Source organism: Oncorhynchus gorbuscha, linkage group LG25, assembly GCF_021184085.1.
Source record: "Oncorhynchus gorbuscha isolate QuinsamMale2020 ecotype Even-year linkage group LG25, OgorEven_v1.0, whole genome shotgun sequence".
NCBI lineage: Eukaryota > Metazoa > Chordata > Actinopteri > Salmoniformes > Salmonidae > Oncorhynchus > Oncorhynchus gorbuscha.
This window is the reverse complement of record NC_060197.1, coordinates 38,714,078-38,734,412: the sequence shown is the minus strand read 5'-3', so window position 1 is coordinate 38,734,412 and position 20,335 is coordinate 38,714,078. Positions and strand designations below refer to the sequence as shown.

The following is a 20,335-nucleotide window of genomic DNA, read 5'->3' as shown; positions in this document are numbered from 1 at the left end:
TTGGGGGGGTATCTGTACTTTACTATTGAACTTTTTGACAACTTCCATAACATTCCTAAACAAAATGATGTACTTTTTACTCCATACATTTTCCCTAAAGCTCAAAAGTACTTGTTACATTTTGAATGCTTAGACGGACAGGAAAATGGTCCAATTCACACACTTTTTAAAAGCTTTTACTTTTAACACTTAGCTATATTTTAGCAATTACATTTACTTTTGATATTTAAGTACATTACAAGTCAAAAGTTGACACACCTACTCATTCAATGGTTTTTCTTTATTTTTAGTATTTTATAGTGAAGACATCAAAACTATAAAATAACATAGTGAGAGAAAAAAGTATTTGATCCCCTGCTGATTTTGTACTTTTGCCCACTGACAAAGAAATTATCAGTCTATAATTTTAATGGTAGGTTTATTTGAACAGCGAGAGACAGAATAACAACAACAAAAACCCAGAAAAACGCATGTCAAAAATGTTATAAATTGATTTGCATTTTAATGAAGGAAATAAGTATTTGACCCCCTCTCAATCAGAAATATTTCTGGCTCCCAGGTGTCTTTTATACAGGTAACGAGCTGAGATTAGGAGCACACTCTTAAAGGAGTGCTCCTAATCTCAATTTGTTACCTGTATAAAAGACACCTGTCCACAGAAGCAATCAATCAATCAGATTCCAAACTCTCCACCATGGCCAAGAGCAAAGAGCTCTCCAAGGATGTCAGGGACAAGATTGTAGACCTACACAAGGCTGGACTGGGCTACAAGACTATCGTCAAGCAGCTGGTGAGAAGGTGACAACAGTTGGTGCGATTATTCGCAAATGGAAGAAACACAAAAGAACTGTCAATCTCCCTCGGCCTGGGGCTCCATGCAAGATCTCACCTCGTGGAGTTGCAATGATCATGAGAACGATGAGGAATCAGCCCAGAACTACACGGGAGGATCTTGTCAATGATCTCAAGGCAGCTGGGACCATAGTCACCAAGAAAACAATTGGTAACACACTACGCCGTGAAGGACTGAAATCCTGCAGTGCCCTCAAGGTCCCCCTGCTCAAGAAAGCACATATACATGCCCGTCTGAAGTTTGCCATTGAACATCTGAATGATTCAGAGGACAACTGGGTGAAAGTGTTGTGGTCAGATGAGACCAAAATGGAGCTCTTTGGCATCAACTCAACTCGCCGTGTTTGGAGGAGGAGGAATGCTGCCTATGACCCCAAGAACACCATCCCCACCGTCAAACATGGAGGTGGAAACGTTATGCTTTGGGGGTGTTTTTCTGCTAAGGGGACAGGACAACTTCACAGCATCAAAGGGGCGATGGACGGGGCCATGTACCGTCAAATCCTGGGAGAGAACCTCCTTCCCTCTGCCAGGGCATTGAAAATGGGTCGTGGATGGGTATTCCAGCATGACAATGACCCAAAACACACAGCCACAGCAACAAAGGAGTGGTTCAAGAAGAAGCACATTATGGTCCTGGAGTGGCCTAGCCGGTCTCCAGACCTTAATCCCATAGAAAATCTGTGGGAGGGAGCTGAAGGTTCAAGTTGCCAAACGTCAGCCTCGAAACCTTAATGACTTGGAGAAGATCCCTCCTGAGATGTGTGCAAACCTGGGGGCCAACTACAAGAAACGTCTGACCTCTGTGATTGCCAACAAGGGTTTTGCCACCAAGTACTAAGTCATGTTTTGGGGGTCAAATACTTATTTCCCTCATTAAAATGCAAATCAATTTATTATTTTTTTTACATGCGTTTTTCTGGATTTTTTTTTGTTGTTATTCTGTCTCTCACTGTTCAAATAAACCTACCATTAAAATTATAGACTGGTCATTATATTTGTCGGTGGGCAAACGTACAAAATCAGCAGGGGATCAAATACTTTTTTCCCCTCACTGTTTGGAATCATGTAACCAAAAAAGTGTTAAACAACTCAAACTATATACTGTATTTTAGATTATTCAAAGTAGCCCCCCTTTGCCTTTGACAGTGTTGCACACTCTTGGCATTCTCTCAACCAGCTTCACCTGGAATGCTTTTCCAACAATCCTGAAGGAGATCCAACATATGTTGACCACTTGTTGGCTGCTTTTCCTTCACTCTGCGGTCCAACTCATCCCAAACCATCTCAATTGGATTGAGGTCGGTGATTGTGGAGGCCAGGTCATCTGATACGGCACTTCATCACTCTCCTTCTTGGTCAAATAATCCTTACACAGCCTGGAGGTGTGTTGGGTCATTGTCCTGTTGAAAAACAAATGATAGTTCCACTATGTGCAAACCAGATGGGATGGTGTATCGCTGCAGAATACTGTGGTACCCATGCTGGTTAAGTGTGCCTTTAATTCTAAATAAATCATACAGTGTCACCAGCACAGCACCCCACACCATCAGACCTCTTCCTCCATGCTTCACGGTGGAAACGGCACATGCAGAGATCATCCGTTCACCTACTTTGCGTCTCACAAAGACACGGCGGTTGGAACCAAAAATCTCAAATTTGGATTCATCAGACCAAAGGACAGATTTCCACTGGTCTAATGTCCATTGCTCGTGTTTCTTGACCCAAGCAAGTCCCTTATTATTTGTGTCCTTTATTAGTGGTTTCTTTGGTGGTCCTTCTGTAGCTCAGTTGGTAGAGCATGGCGCTTGTAACGCCAGGGTAGTGGGTTCGATCCCCGGGACCACCCATACGTAGAATGTAAGTCGCTTTGGATAAAAGCGTCTGCTAAATGGCATATTATATTATTTGCAGCAATTTGACCATGAAGGCCTGATTCATGCAGTCTCCTCTGAACATTGTAGTTGAGATGTGTCTGTTACTTGAACTCTGAGAAGCATTTATTTGGGCTGTAATCTGAGGTGCAACTCTAATGAACTTATCCTCTGCAGCAGAGGTAACTCTGGGTCTTCCTTTCCTGTGGCGGTCTTCATGAGAGCCAGTTTCATGTTAGAGCTTGATAGTTTTTGAAATTTTTGAAATTTCGAAATTTTCCGGATTGACTGACCTTTGTCTTAAAGTAATGATGGACTGTCATTTCTCTTTGCTTATTTGAGCTGTTCTTGCCATAATATGGACTTGGTCTTTTACCAGATAGGACTGTCTTCTGTATACCACCCTTACCTTGTCATAACACAATAATTCTCAAACGCATTAAAGAAATTCCACATACTAACTTTTAACAAGTCACACCTGTTAATTGAAATGCATTCCAGTTGACTACCTCATGAAGCTGGTTGAGAGAATGCCAAGAGTGTGCAAAGCTGTCATCAAGGCAAAGGGTGGTGTCACGGCTGTCTTCGTCCTCTTCATCTGACGAGGAGAAGCGAGAAGGATCAGAGGACCAATACGCAGCGTGGTAAGTGTTTGTCATTTTAATTGAAAAAACTGAACACTACAAAACAACAAATGACAACCGTGAAGCTAATAAACAATAGTGCTGACACAAACACTACACATAGACAACCACCCACAACCCACAATGACAAAACAGGCTACCCATATATGGTTCCCAATCAGAGACAATGACTAACACCTGCCTCTGATTGAGAACCATATCAGGCCAAACACAGAAACAGACAAACTAGACATACAACATAGAATGCCCACTCAGATCACACCCTGACCAAACGAAACATATAAACATACAAAGCAAACTATGGTCAGGGCGTGACAAGTAGCTACTTTGAAGATTCTAAAATATGTTTTGATTTGTTTAACACATTTTTGGTCACTACATAATTCCATATGTGTTATTTCATAGTTTTGATGTCTTCACTATTATTCTACAATGTAGAAAATAGTAAAAAATAAAGAAAACCCTGGAATGGGTAGGTGTGTCCAAACGTTTGACTGGTACTGTCATGCAGGTGAAAGAGGACCCAAAAGCGACTTAACAGAAACAGAGTTTATTTAAGTCCAAACAGGGAATAACAAAAATCCTCTAGTCTGTAGAGGGGAATAACTGGAGAAGCGGCCACAGACTGCAGGTCGACTGTCCACTACCACCCGGGTAGGCGCAGGCCGTAGTTGATAGAGACACCTGCTCACACGCAGCATCTGATGAAGGCAAAAAACACGACAGGACAGGGCGATACACAATCACAGCAAAAGACACACGACAGGACAGGGCGAAACGCAATCACAGCATGGTGAATACTAAACAAGGAACCGACGGGACAGGAACGGAACACAAAGGAATAAATAGGGACTCTAATCAGGGGAAAGGATCGGGAACAGGTGTGGGAAGACTAAATGATGATTAGGGGAATAGGAACAGCTGGGAGCAGGAACGGAACGATAGAGAGAAGAGAGAGCGAGAGAGTGAGAGAGGGAGGGGGAGAGAGAGGGATAGAAGGAGGGAAAGAACCAAATAAGACCAGCAGAGGGAAACGAATAGCATGGGGAGCACAGGGACAAGACATGATAATAAATGACAAACATGACAGGTACTGTATATTTAAAACCAAATACTTTTAGACTTTTACTCATGTAGTATTTTACTGGGGGACTTTCACTTTTACTTGAGTCATTTTCTATTAAGGTATCTTGAATTTTACTCAAGTATGAAATTGGATACTTTTTCCACCACTGGCTAAATCCACCATAGGCTTCGTATGAATCGCGGCCAAGTTTCAGTCATGTACATGGTCACGTTCGCAAGGGGTCAAACAAACGCCCTTTTCTTTCGCTTATATACAACGTGGCTATTAATAGATTTCATGATCAAATTCCTATAGGGTGGATCATTGGTCCTGGAGAGGAAAATAAAGTTATATCCTCAATAATAAGGCTTGGACAGGCAATACACATCGTTCTTTGAAAACCTGTTGCATGTATTTTGCACCGAGACTGTCCACTACCACCCTGTAAGATATCATGAATAAAGGACCCTCTAATACTGTACAGTGGAGACAATCATTTTGTATTGATTAAATAGAATCGTTGTGTTTTCTGCAGAATCGACATGTGATCGAGCTCAGCGAATATTTCGTTGTCCAGTACGAAAGGCATTTCACTCTACTTGTACATGTATCCAGGAAGACAGAATATTCTACCCATGCTGATAGGCTACATGGCTCACACCCCTCATGTACACTCCTCAATGCCATCATCCCTTCTCAGCTGTTCGAGGGAGGTTATTATTATTTTTTTTGTGGGGGGGTCTCGTTAAATTAAAAGTGAATATCCCTCCCTGCATATTGTCATGGTCTGTGCTATTTGGAATCCTTGGGACGTCCGGGATCAAAGGCCATTGGGATTGAAATGGCAAATGGTTAAGGTAAGGATAAGGGTAGGGGTTAGGTTACGGACGTCCTAAGCATACCGTATAGCATTAACCATTATTGTCACGAAGAGGATCAACTGTCAATTGGGCTGGAGGTTCTGTAAGACCCGCCCTATGTGCTCGACTGTTTGTATGTGCGTTTATATATATAACAGTGCAGGTCTGGCATACCAACTCTGGTGTCCACACTTTGACGAGACAGAGGGAGGAAGGAAGGACACACAGTGTGACACGCGAAGCCATCTCCCATCATCCTCGGTTGATTTTTGCATTTCGGATCTACAGTCGCACAATAGAAAATACGCATTTACCAAGATGCCCAAGCCACTGACAGACCAGGATAAGAGGAAGCAGATATCGGTGCGGGGGCTTGCAGGAGTGGAAAATGTTTCAGACCTTAAGACCAATTTTAATCGCCATCTCCACTTTACTCTGGTAAAGGACCGAAATGTGGCGACCAAACGGGACTACTACTTCGCCTTGGCCAACACTGTCCGCGACCATCTGGTGGGCAGATGGATCAGGACGCAGCAGCACTACTATGAGAAAGACCCCAAAGTAAGCAAGCAATATGGTTGCCGCAGTGTCATAGTGATCCCATCCCCTCGCACGCTACTCGGCACGTACGCCTCTGTCAGACTCCGGAAAGTGGGAGGGGTGGCTTCCCAGGGAAATATTACTGCGCAGTATGTTCAATGATGCTGAAGTATAGACTAGGGATGCGCTTCATGTTTATAACATGTATTTAAGTAGCCTACCTATTTCATCTGCAATGTAATTATGCGGTGAACATGAGAATGCCGAATTATGTATTGAGCGCTCCAAAGCCCCTTACAAGTTACATAACCATGTTGTGCATCTCTGGATGAGAACACGACTCAGTAAACGTTTGTCTCTCTCTCTATTCTAACAGGGAATGCATCTGACATTGATAGCTGAAATGGTGTCAATATTTTCAAGCTAGTGCTTGACACTTGTAGAATGACACTAATGCAGCGCACTGTTTAATGGGAGTCAGTCAACTGGTTATTAACTATGTATTGCGTAATAGGATAGCCTAGAAGTTACTGTAACCCAAACCAATATGTTTACATAGTAGCCTAAATACTGTCAAGACACATTATATGTGTTAAATTCTTTTGGAGATGGATATTAGCTGTTAGAATTATTCCTATTTTCTATCTCATACATATCAGTGGCACAGAAACAATGATTTATCAATTAATTGAACCAGAACGCACCAGAGGCTCTCTCTGTCTGATCCAATAAACCTGATAGAACATTATGTATGACACAATCAGCATCATACCAGTATAGCCACATTCATTATTATGGTTGGTAAAGGAACAAAATAACTGTTATTTTTGTGTGCAGAAGAGCAGACATCTGTTGATTGTATGATATGGTAACTTATAACAGAAATATAATTGAAAAGGTCTGCAGTGTCATTAGGCTCGTAACTCCTGGCCCTGAGCTACAGGCTTTGAATGACATTCATTTTATTAGTGCCCGGGGGTCAACCTTTATAAAGTCAAAGTCCCTGAGAACATATTTGCCCAATGCCTCCTAAGAAATATATTGTAATTTGTGTCCACTAATCCTTAGTTGATAACACCTAGTCATCGGACTCAGGTTCAACTACATTTTTTTGGTATTTGTACATTTCACATATAAATATGGCTATGTAGGCTTCATAAGCAGAATAACAATCCATGCTCCCTGAAGTCATCAAATGTACAACCCACAGTAATAAAATCTGTCCTGTGGTTTTGTGTGTTAATGCAACCCCATCTGCACCAATCTGCCTAGTCGCTCGAACATTTAGGAACTGATCACCCATGCTGCTATATTTACATCCAGGGACTGGATGCCTTTGTCACTTTATCTTAGTCACACTTGATGGGACAGTGGTGCGCTCTGTTTTCCATGTCCGCATTTGCATTCCCCCGATTGTCGAAGAACAACCTTTGAGATGTCAACGGTCAATCAAAGGCTCAGGTGTTAACCCCTCCCAACTATTCATGTAGGATCACGCCACCCTGCTCAACGCTCTTATAGTACTGTAGTGACCTTAGAAATAGTCAAGCAGAAGAGCCATTTCATTTCATAGCTTCAGTCTGAGTAACATACCCCATACATGAATTGGAACGTGAACGATTATATGATGTATGTCGTGGAAATTTCCTCTATTTACCAAATCATGGGAGCAAACCACACACACAAGTCAGAGTTAGTTATAAAAATCCATCTTTAATTATATAAGCTCTATAGCATTTTGACTTTCAACAGTTCAGTATCTCTAATGAAAAGTTGAGAGTCCCCACACAATGGCAAAATGGGATCCTTTATAGCAAAGATCACACATAGTCAGACAGCATAGACATAATTCATCGTTCAGCTTTGTCTCCTTTCCCAAACCCCAGAACCATAAACCAATCCTCCATATCAACAGGCATATATCAAATTGTCATTTAGATACAACCAACTCAAAATACAAACTCACGGAGAGGATAGAATGATTCCAGACACTGCCATCCTCCATGGGAAAAGTAGGGAGTGAACTGGCACACACACAGTGGAGCAAAATATATGTTACACATGATGACACTTTGACCTCTCCCCTCTCTGTGGCCCATGCAACTTAGTCTTGACATAGAACAGATAACTGCAACCTCGCCACAGTATTATACAAAAATACCATTCTGATGAGAAGTAACTTACACACAATTGATGAATATTAAACATCTTACAAATGTTACCAACAAATTCTGATCCTTCCACGACATGTACAATGTACATTTCCTCTGTATAATGTTGTAATGGGTGGAGACAGGCTGCAGAGAAATATTATACGGACATACAGTAAGTACAGTGTTGATTTATCCGTCAGGGTTTCAGGCCAGGAACAGAATGCTGGCACTGTTTTCTGTACTCTTTATATAGGTTGTTATGAGACCTTGGGGTGTACTGAGCGTGCCTTAAAGAAACTAAAATCAGACACCACTGGCAGGGAGTTCCAAGTGAGTCCAAACACACTCACAATGAGCTGTTGCTTGACTGGTCGCTAAGAATAGCACTCCTGTTGTTGGCAGCACCTGCTCTCTCCCCCTGGCCACAGCCGCTGCCCGAGGGTCATAGACAACGTGGCATTTTCGCAGGGCAACCACATGGGGGCACACTACTGTTGGGTGGCTGAAGGTGTTTAATATTGACACTGTACTGTACTGCATTAACTCTCCTTGATGAACCTTCCCCTGCTGTTCCTCTCTAGCGTGTGTATTACCTGTCCCTTGAGTTCTACATGGGGCGCACCCTGCAGAATACAATGGTGAACCTGGCTCTGGAGAACGCATGCGACGAGGCTACCTATCAGGTGAGAGATGGATCGGCCTTAGGCCACTCCTGGACCCTGACAGTGGACCATCATAGTTACCTCAACCTAGAACATTGCGTCTGACATACACTGCAGAGGCTATGGAACTGGCACAGTGAACATTTATGCAACTGAAAATAAGTGCTTTTTCTCACACTTCATTCAAGATTCAAGGATACTTTCTTATGTAAGAATTTCAGGTTACTTGTCCTTCTCTGAGATTGAACACTGCGCCATTTCCATGTATTCAGAAGAAAAAGCTTTTCCTAATACATGATTAATGTAGCTCCATCCTCCCTCATTGTATAATGTATTATAGACTAATGAAGAACTATGAATCTTAACAATTTATCTTCATCTTCATCAGTTGGGCCTGGACATGGAGGAGCTGCAGGACATTGAGGAAGATGCCGGCCTGGGAAATGGTGGCCTTGGACGGCTCGCCGGTGAGTTCCTCCTCCTTGGCTCTCTATTGGTCTACCTCGCTGCTTCCCCCCTAAAAATAGTGTTGCCAACGACAGTGATGCTCAGTGGTCAGGACAACCCTGTCTCACCCCATCTCTCTCGCCCCTCCCCCTGTGCTCTCAGCCTGCTTCCTAGATTCCATGGCGTCTCTGGGACTGGCAGCTTACGGCTATGGCATCCGCTATGAGTTCGGCATCTTCAACCAGAAAATTGTGAATGGCTGGCAGGTAGTTTAACTGGCAAAGTTGACTATATGTATGTACATGTCTGTGTCTTTGATTACATGTTAGTCAGTGTAAATAGTCCTTTTCGGGGTTGTTGGAGTCATGTGCTTTAGATGGTCAAATTATTTTATGAATAATTTCTCACATTTGCAAACTAGTCATAGTGAACTCATGAAGCTGTATAATCATGATAATCGACAGGTAGAGGAGGCTGACGATTGGCTGCGCTACGGCAACCCCTGGGAGAAGGCCCGCCCTGAGTACATGCGACCCGTCCACTTCTACGGCAGAGTGGAGCACACCCCCGAGGGTGTGAAATGGGTTGACACACAGGTGAGAGACTACATACAGACGATACAACATAGAAATAGTCATCATTGTGGACGTAATTAAACATGACATGGCCCTTCTACATTACATTTACATTTAAGTCATTTAGCAGACACTCTTATCCAGAGCGACTTACAAATTGGATTAACAGGTAGTGTTGGCCCTTCTACATTAACAGGTAGTGTTGGCCCTTCTACATTAACAGGTAGTGTTGGCCCTTCTACATTAACAGGTAGTGTTGGCCATTCTACATTAACAGGTAGCCCTTCCACATTAACAGGTAGTGTTGGCCATTCTACATTAACAGGTAGTGTTGGCCCTTCTACATTAACAGGTAGTGTTGGCCATTCTACATTAACAGGTAGTGTTGGCCCTTCTACATTAACAGGTAGTGTTGGCCCTTCTACATTAACAGGTAGTGTTGGTCCTTCTACATTAACAGGTAGTGTTGGCCCTTCTACATTAACAGGTAGTGTTGGTCCTTCTACATTAACAGGTAGTGTTGGCCCTTCCTTATGACACCCCAGTCCCTGGCTACAGGAACAATGTTGTGAACACCATGAGACTGTGGTCTGCCAAGGCCCCCTGTGATTTCAACCTGAAAGACTGTGAGTTACTTCTGGACTGTTTGGGCTTGTCTGTGTCTGCTTTATTGTTTAAACCTACTGATTAAATTCTGCATCCATGAAAATGTTTACAACCTTTGTAACATTATTATCAGTAATCAAATTCAACCATCAGTTTTATTATCCGTAATCTAATTCAACAATCATGATGTTGATTGTCCTGATGGGAGCTGGAAGACAGTACTAGGCAAGACATTTGAAATGCTAGATGTGACCACAGCATTTTTGTTTGTTCTACAGTCAATGTGGGTGGCTATATTCAAGCTGTGCTGGACAGAAACTTGGCTGAGAACATCTCCCGTGTTCTGTACCCCAATGACAACGTGAGTAGAACCCAGTGTTGATTTGAACCGTTATTTAGCCAGACGAATTCTAAGAACAAATTCTTATCGACAATCAATGAGTTTTCCTAATGCTGTCAAAACATTTAATCCATTTTCAAGTGTTATGTCTCCTGCTCAACATAGACACTGGTTCCTGTAAGAATGAATTTAAGCTGAGTCATCAAAGCACTTCTCTGAGAACATCATAATAATAATCGAGTGTGATGGACTGTGGTCCTGTTTTTGACCCCAGTTCTTCGAGGGGAAGGAGCTTCGTCTGAAGCAGGAATACTTTGTGGTGGCGGCCACTCTGCAGGACATCGTGCGTCGCTTCAAGTCCTCCAAGTTCGGCTCCACTGAGGTTGTGCGCGTTGACCTGTCCACCCTACCTGACAAGGTAAGATGGATACGATAGATAGTCTAGGACGCTAAGTGTATGTTCTAACTGAATTATATGCATATAAGTACCATATAGTCTCCAAATGGCTTTGTTCACCGAGCACACTCCGGTATGATGTCAAAGACACAATGTGCTTCCACTTCTGCATTGCTTGCTATTTGGGGTTTTAGACTGGGTTTCTGTATAAGCACTTTGTGACATCGACTGATGTGAAAAGGGCTTGATAAATACATTTGAATGTGAGACTGTGTGTTCACATGCAACAGTTTCCTCCCCTAACTGTGTCTTCCAACTGTATTGTCTGATGCCCTCTCCCCGGCCTGTATTATAGGTGGCCATCCAGCTGAACGACACCCACCCTGCCATGGCCATCCCTGAGCTGATGAGGATTTTGTTGGACACGGAGCACCAGAAATGGGAGAAGGTATAGTGCTGGTCCCACTGCTAAAGAAATGATACATACAAGTGTAAAGAATACTTACCACAAATGGGGAAATGCTCCTAAATGGATTCACCAAACATTAATCAAGACAATTTCCTTCTACCTGTATCATTGTATTTCCCACATCACTCAGGCCTGGGACATCTGCACACGTACCTGTGCCTACACCAACCACACCGTCCTGCCTGAGGCTCTGGAGCGCTGGCCCACAGACCTGCTCCAGAACCTTCTGCCCAGACACCTGGAGATCATCTACGAGATCAACCGACGTCACCTGGAGGTAGAGTCAAACACTCCTGTAACACACAGTATTACAGCCATACGAGTGTACGTATGCAGGGCACTCCTGTAACACACAGTATTACAACCATACGAGTGTACGTATGCAGGGCACTCCTGTAACACACAGTATTACAACCATACGAGTGTACGTATGCAGGGCACTCCTGTAACACACAGTATTACAACCATACGAGTGTACGTATGCAGGGCACTCCTGTAACACACAGTATTACAACCATACGAGTGTACGTATGCAGGGCACTCCTGTAACACACAGTATTACAACCATACGAGTGTACGTATGCAGGGCACTCCTGTAACACACAGTATTACAACCATACGAGTGTACGTATACAGGGCACTCCTGTAACACACAGTATTACAACCATACAAGTGTACGTATGCAGGGCATTCATAAAGTATTCAGACCCCTTCACTTTTTCCATATTTTGTTATGTTACATCCTTATTCTAAAATGGATGAAATTGTTTTTTCCCCCCCTCATCAAATCTACACACGATACCCCATAATGACATCACAATACCCCATAATGAAATCACAATACCCCATTAATGACAAAGCAAAAACAGGTTTTTAGAAGTGTTGGCAAATGTATTCAAAATAAAAATGTCACATTTACATACAGTGCCATGCGAAAGTATTCGGCCCCCTTGAACTTTGCGACCTTTTGCCACTTTTCAGGCTTCAAACATAAAGATATAAAACTGTACTTTTTTGTGAAGAATCAACAACAAGTGGGACACAATCATGAAATGGAACGACATTTATTGGATATTTCAAACTTTTTTAACAAATCAAAAACGGAAAAATTGGGCGTGCAAAATTATTCAGCCCCCTTAAGTTAATACTTTGTAGCGCCACCTTTTGATGCGATTACAGCTGTAAGTCGCTTGGGGTATGTCTCTATCAGTTTTGCACATCGAGAGACTGAATTTTTTCCCATTCCTCCTTGCAAAACAGCTCGAGCTCAGTGAGGTTAAATGGAGAGCATTTGTGAACAACAGTTTTCAGTTCTTTCCACAGATTCTCGATTGGATTCAGGTCTGGACTTTGACTTGGCCATTCTAACACCTGGATATGTTTATTTTTGAACCATTCCATTGTAGATTTTGCTTTATGTTTTGGATCATTGTCCCTTTCGGAAGACAAATCTCCGTCCCAGTCTCAGGTCTTTTGCAGACTCCATCAGGTCTTCTTCAATGGACCTGTATTTGGCTCCATCCATCTTCCCATCAATTTTAACCATCTTCCCTGTCCCTGCTGAAGAAAAGCAGGCCCAAACCATGATGCTGCCACCACCATGTTTGACAGTGGGGATGGTGTGTTCAGGGTGATGAGCTGTGTTGCTTTTACGCCAAACATAACGTTTTGCATTGTTGCCAAAAAGTTCAATTTTGGTTTCATCTGACCAGAGCACCTGCTTCCACATGTTTGGTGTGTCTCCCAGGTGGCTTGTGGCAAACTTTAAACAACACTTTTTATGGATATCTTTAAGAAATGGCTTTTTCTTGCTACTCTTCCATAAAGGCCAGATTTGTGCAATATACGGCTGATTGTTGTCCTATGAAAAACATCCCCTCAGCATGGTGCTGCCACCACCATGCTTCACTGTGTGGATGGTGCCAGGTTTCCTCCAGATGTGACGCTTGGCATTCAGACCAAAGATTTCAATCCTGCATTCATCAGACCAGAGACTTGTTTATCGTGGTCTGAGAGTCCTTTAGGTGCCTTTTGGCAAACTCCAAGCGGGCTGTCAGGTGCTTTTTACTGAGGAGTGGCTTTCATCTGGCCCCTCTACCATAAATGTCTGATTGGTGGAGTACTGCAGAGATGGTTGTCCTTCTGGGAGGTTCTCCCATCTCCACAGAGGTATTCTGGAACTCTGTCAGAGTGACCATCGGGTTTTTGGTCACCTCCCTGACCAATGCCCTTCTCTCCCAATTGCTCAGTTTGGCTGTGCGGCCAGCACTAGGAAGAGTCTTGGTGGTACCAAACTTCTTCCATTTAAGAATGATGGAGGCCTCTGTGTCCTTGGGGACCTTCAATACTGCAGAAATATTTTCACAATCCTGTCTCGGAGCTCTACAGACAATTCCTTCAACCTCATGGCTTGGTTTTTGCTCTGACATGCACTGTCAACTGTGGGACCTTATATAGACAGGTTTGTGCCTTTCCAAATCATGTCCAATCAATTGAATTTACCACAGGTAGATTCCAATCAATTTATAGAAACATCTCAAGGATGATCAATGGAAACAGGATGCCCCTGAGCTTTATACATTTGCAAAGCTTTATTGAAAAATGTTTTTCTTTTGCTTTGTCATTATGGGGTATTGTGTGTAGATTGATTTGGGGGGGGGGTGAAGGGGTCTGAATACTTTCCGAATGCACTGTATATGAGAGAATATTCTGTAAACATATATTCACGTGCCTGAGAGGATTAGGAGTTAGCTACTGTAAAAAGCAACACCATATCCCTCAATATTTTCTTCTTTAATGTGATGTAAACAAATGGGTGTGAAGGTAATTGTTTCCAATCCTCTTTCTCCTCCTTCCCTCAGCGCATCGCTAAGCTCTACCCCGGGGACCATGATCGTCTGCGCCGCATGTCCCTAGTGGAGGAGGGCGACCAGAAGAAGATCAACATGGCCCACCTGTGCATCGTGGGCTCCCACGCCGTCAACGGAGTGGCCCGCATCCACTCGGACATCATCAAAGCCACTCTGTACGAAGAAACGTTGTTTTAGTTTGTTTTATTTCTAGCTACTTATAACGCTATCCCTAGCCAATATGGTAACCTGTTTTCCCACTGGCCCCATATGTTGAATGGTATTTGATCTATCAATCATTCATTGAGCCCACTAGGTTCAAAGACTTCTACGAGGTGGACCCCCACAAGTTCCAGAACAAGACCAACGGGATCACGCCCCGACGCTGGCTGGTCATGTGCAACCCTGGGCTGGCTGAAGTCATTGCAGAGGTGTGTGGTGGAGTGTAGCTAAAATCATATCCAAAGTGGAGTGACAGTTGGTGCTCGTGTCGCAGTAGTGTCTGAGAAATGATGATTCTAAAAATGGTTATTTCTGTATGTTTGAATGTTCAGAGGATCGGTGAGGATTACATCCGCGATCTGGACCAACTGAAGAAGTTGCTGGCGTTTGTGGATGACGACTCTTTGATTCATGACATCGCCAAGGTCAAACAGGTCAGAACATAACAATCTCTTGAAATATGTTGTCATTGTAATTCGAGTCACCACCTCCGTCTGAGCCAAGGTCCGTACTATAACTCCTAACACTTTACTGTGTCTATCTGTAGGAGAACAAGCTTAAGTTTTCTGCCTATCTCGAGGAGCACTACAAGGTGAAGATCAACCCCAACTCCATGTTCGACGTTCAAGTCAAGAGGATCCACGAGTACAAGAGGCAGCTGCTCAACTGCCTGCACATCATCACTCTCTACAACCGTGAGTGGTCCTCTGTTCTTTTGCAGCTTTAGTGAGAAACATTATTCTGTCAACCAAGTTAACCTGTCGTCTTTTTCATTCAGGCATCCAGAAGGAGCCCAACAAGAATTGGACCCCCAGGACTATCATGATTGGAGGAAAGGTGAGCCACACTAGATGTTTGATCAAGTAATTAGGATACAGGTTGTACTGCAAAACTCATTGGATATATTTTGTTAGTATTGGGAATTTGCTAGTACATGTGTGCACATTATACATCTTAAGCAGAATTAATGCATTCTGTATATGTGTCTAGGTCATTAGGCTAAGGGAAGCAATAATCTAGTCCCGTGAGGTTCATTAGACGTGCATTATGAGCATAGGTTTGTATTACTCAAGCACCATTAGACATGCACCTGCATTAGGAGTGTGCGTGTCTGTTTATTTTTGTATCCTTGTTATGGTTACGCCACCAATGGAATCTATGCCCTAATGTTTATTTTTGTATCATTGCTATGGTTACGCCACCAATGGCATCTATGCCCTAATGTCTGTGCCAATAAGAAAATGGAAACCAAGCTAAAAATGAGTGCAAGGCAAAAAGATATTTGTGGCTAAAAGCCAAAGGGGATGAATCATTAACATAAAGAGGAGTTACTATGTGTGTGACGTAAGGATGAAAACTGTATAAAAGGTATGTGCCGAGGCTGGAAAGGCGGTTGGTTCATGGGCCAACTGCAATAAACTCTTATTTGAATTCACGAATAGAGAAATATGATCGAGAAATATGATTCAGCGTATATTTCCACGACATTAGACTATCCCACATCAGTTTGAGCTGTTTTACCAACGGCTATGGAGACAACGACCAAAGCTGGCAAGACAACACAAACAGATCTGTGCCCTCTGTATAAGATTTTGGCATCCATGTGATTTCATATTCTCCATTTTTTCCCAGGCTGCTCCTGGGTACCACACGGCAAAGCTGATCATTAGGCTGATCACTGCCATCGGAGAGATTGTCAACCACGACACTGTGGTGGGAGACCGCCTCAAAGTCATCTTCCTGGAGAACTACAAGGTCACTCTGGCAGAGAAAAGTAAATAGTTCACATACTTGCTGCTTTCTTGTTTTTTTTTATGTTCCCATTGGAGTGTACTTAAGGGGCTTCCCACTTCTTCCACATACATTTTCTCTCTGCCTTGTCTCATCTCTCTGTTTCGGTTTCTCTCCTTCTCTCTCTCTGTCTCTCTGTCTCTCTCTCGCCAGTCATCCCTGCGTCCGACCTGTCTGAGCAGATCTCCACAGCTGGCACTGAGGCGTCTGGCACTGGCAACATGAAGTTCATGCTGAACGGAGCGCTCACCATTGGCACCATGGACGGAGCCAACGTAGAGATGGCCGAGGAGGCCGGAGAAGAGAACCTCTTCATCTTCGGCATGAGGGTAGACGACGTGGACGCCATGGACAAGAGTGGGTAAGACAGTGGAGGGAGGGTGAATGGATGGACGAAGGGTTCTGATCAGAGATGGTGGAGAAGAAGACATGAGGATTGGCATTGGATGATAGCTTAGGAGAGAACATTTCGGATTACATGGAAGGATGCTTACTGGGTAAACTTTGGTGGAGAAGCCAAGACGATTTGCATGGTAAAGGATAGAACCGAAAGAGACAGCTTTTTGGATGACTTGGAAGGAAGGATGATAACTGGCATGCATCCCATAATATTAAAAAAAAATCTTCTTTATAAATGTATCCTCTTCTTTATAAATGTGTCCATCTTCCCAGATATGATGCCATGGACTACTACAACCGCATTCCTGAGCTGAAGCAGGCCATGGACCAGATCGCTGGTGGATTCTTTAGCCCCGACCAGCACGACCTCTTCAAGGACATTGTCAACATGCTGCTGCACCATGACAGGTGGGGGAAAGCGCTGAGTCACAACACCCAAATGCGGACACACTGTACTCTACCGTTATACACGCAGCCACACAATGTCTAACCGAGCATGATGTTTGTTACAGATTCAAGGTGTTCGCTGACTACGAAGCTTACATCAAATGCCAAGAGAAAGTCAGTGCTCTCTACAAGGTGAGTGTTTCATAGACTGAAAATGTTTTTAATATCAATTGTTTTCTTTATTTTTTTTCTTCTGTTTTTTGTATTCTACCCCCCAATTTCAATCTTGTTTCATCGCTGCAATTCCCCAACTGACTCAGGAGAGACGAAAGTCGAGTTATGCGTCCTCAGAAACACGACCCGCCAAACCGTGCTTCTTAACACCCGCCCGCTTAACCCCGAAGCCAGCCGCACCAATGTGTCGGAGGAAACGCTGTTCAACTGACGACCCGAGGACAGCCTGTAGGTGCCCGGCCCGCCACAAGGAGTCGCTAGAGCGCGATGAGCCAAGTATAGCCTCACCGGCCAAACCCTCCCTTAACCCGGACAATGCTGGGCCAGTTGTGCGCCGCCCTTTGGGACTCCTGATCACGGCCAGCTGTGATACAGCCCGGGATTGAACTTGGGTCTGTAGTGACGCCTCTAGCATTGCGATGCAGTGCCTTAGACCGCTGCACCACTCGGGAGGCCTTGTTTTCTTTCTTTTTTGTAAAGTGTATCGAGACTTGTTAAATGCTCTATAAATAAATTGTGACTTGACTATTCCCCAGTCAGTTATAAGATTTTTTACAGATACATAACATAACAGTATTCCTTCCTTCTGCAATGGTTTTAATTTCCCCTCTCTTCCCATCCATCCCAACAGAACCCTAAAGAATGGACCAAGATGGTGATCCACAACATTGCTGGTTGTGGTAAATTCTCTAGCGACCGCACTATCTCCCAGTACGCCCGGGAGATCTGGGGCATGGAGCCCAGCCTGGAAAGGATCCCTGCCCCAGACGATCCTCGCCAATAAACCCCAGGCCTAAAACCAACCTCTGGTTTTTCCACAGCCCCGGCTTCTGGTTTTGCCTCTGGCTGTTCCACAAAAAAACATTTTAACTTGAGAAATGGTTTAGAAACCTGAAAGCTCCCTGTAACTAGTACATTTTCATTGTGTCATTTCATTGTGGTTAGTATTAGTTGATGATTGACTATACATGTAGCAATCCCTGTCCGGCTACGTGATGGCCAATAACCTGATACCACTTTCAACCTCGACATTCAGCATTCATTTTCTCAATGAGCTAATACAAATCAGCATTCACGTTCTCAATGGGCTAATACAAAATCAGCATTCATCTTCTCAATGGGCTAATACAAAATCATTATTCACCTTCTCAATGGGCTAATACAAAATCATTATTCACCTTCTCAATGGGCTAATACAAAATCATTATTCACCTTCTCAATGGGCTAATACAAAATCATTATTCACCTTCTCAATGGGCTAATACAAATCATTATTCACCTTCTCAATGGGCTAATACAAAATCATTATTCACCTTCTCAATGGGCTAATACAAAATCATTATTCACCTTCTCAATGGGCTAATACAAAATCATTATTCACCTTCTCAATGGGCTAATACAAAATCATTATTCACCTTCTCAATGGGCTAATACAAAATCATTATTCACCTTCTCAATGGGCTAATACAAAATCATTATTCACCTTCTCAATGGGCTAATACAAAATCATTATTCACCTTCTCAATGGGCTAATACAAAATCATTATTCACCTTCTCAATGGGCTAATACAAAATCATTATTCACCTTCTCAATGGGCTAATACAAAATCATTATTCACCTTCTCAATGGGCTAATACAAATCATTATTCACCTTCTCAATGGGCTAATACAAATCATTATTCACCTTCTCAATGGGCTAATACAAAATCATTATTCACCTTCTCAATGGGCTAATACAAAATCATTATTCACCTTCTCAATGGGCTAATACAAAATCATTATTCACCTTCTCAATGGGCTAATACAAAATCATTATTCACCTTCTCAATGGGCTAATACAAAATCATTATTCACCTTCTCAATGGGCTAATACAAAATCATTATTCACCTTCTCAATGGGCTAATACAAAATCATTATTCACCTTCTCAATGGGCTAATACAAAATCATTATTCACCTTCTCAATGGGCTAATACAAATCATTATTCACCTTCTCAATGGGCTAATACAAAATCATTATTCACCTTCTCAATGGGCTAATACAAATCATTATTCACCTTCTCAATGGGCTAATACAAATCATTATTCACCTTCTCAATGGGCTAATACAAAATCATTATTCACCTTCTCAATGGGCTAATACAAAATCATTATTCACCTTCTCAATGGGCTAATACAAAATCATTATTCACCTTCTCAATGGGCTAATACAAAATCATTATTCACCTTCTCAATGGGCTAATACAAAATCATTATTCACCTTCTCAATGGGCTAATACAAAATCATTATTCACCTTCTCAATGGGCTAATACAAAATCATTATTCACCTTCTCAATGGGCTAATACAAAATCATTATTCACCTTCTCAATGGGCTAATACAAAATCAGCATTCACGTTCTCAATGGGCTAATACAAAATCATTATTCACCTTCTCAATGGGCTAATACAAAATCAGCATTCACCTTCTCAATGGGCTAATACAAAAAAATCAATGGGCTAATTCATTCACCTTCTCAATGGGCTAATACAAAATCATTATTCACCTTCTCAATGGGCTAATACAAAATCATTATTCACCTTCTCAATGGGCTAATACAAAATCATTATTCACCTTCTCAATGGGCTAATACAAAATCATTATTCACCTTCTCAATGGGCTAATACAAAATCATTATTCACCTTCTCAATGGGCTAATACAAAATCAGCATTCACCTTCTCAATGGGCTAATACAAAATCAGCATTCACCTTCTCAATGGGCTAATACAAAATCAGCATTCATCTTCTCAATGGGCTAATACAAAATCATTATTCACCTTCTCAATGGGCTAATACAAAATCAGCATTCACCTTCTCAATGGGCTAATACAAAATCAGCATTCATCTTCTCAATGGGCTAATACAAAATCATTATTCACCTTCTCAATGGGCTAATACAAAATCAGCATTCATCTTCTCAATGGGCTA

At 42.6% G+C, this 20,335-nt stretch overlaps 1 protein-coding gene across 1 annotated transcript; it reads left to right on the top strand.

Annotated features, from left to right (window-relative positions):
* Nucleotides 1-5,296: 5,296 nt before the first annotated feature.
* On the top strand, nt 5,297-19,752 carry LOC124013657 (glycogen phosphorylase, muscle form-like). The gene is made up of 20 exons (XM_046328032.1): nt 5,297-5,857; nt 8,571-8,672; nt 9,040-9,118; nt 9,261-9,364; nt 9,563-9,694; nt 10,188-10,299; nt 10,558-10,640; nt 10,894-11,037; nt 11,372-11,464; nt 11,616-11,762; nt 14,347-14,510; nt 14,651-14,765; nt 14,889-14,990; nt 15,104-15,251; nt 15,335-15,393; nt 16,189-16,330; nt 16,501-16,708; nt 17,020-17,154; nt 17,259-17,325; nt 17,999-19,752. Exons 1-20 carry the CDS (start codon nt 5,414-5,416, stop codon nt 18,149-18,151), a joined length of 2,733 nt encoding a protein of 910 aa, XP_046183988.1. The 5' UTR covers nt 5,297-5,413; the 3' UTR covers nt 18,152-19,752.
* Nucleotides 19,753-20,335: the final 583 nt, after the last annotated feature.

Bases quoted from the DNA above. Each gene is read 5' to 3' on its own strand.
- LOC124013657 (XM_046328032.1), top strand. From the start codon at position 5,414: ATGTGCTCGACTGTTTGTATGTGCGTTTATATATATAACAGTGCAGGT. The intron at 9,119-9,260 runs GTGAGTTCCTCC...CTGTGCTCTCAG, and splicing joins TGGCCTTGGACGGCTCGCCG to CCTGCTTCCTAGATTCCATG. The intron at 9,695-10,187 runs GTGAGAGACTAC...CTACATTAACAG, and splicing joins TGAAATGGGTTGACACACAG to GTAGTGTTGGCCCTTCCTTA.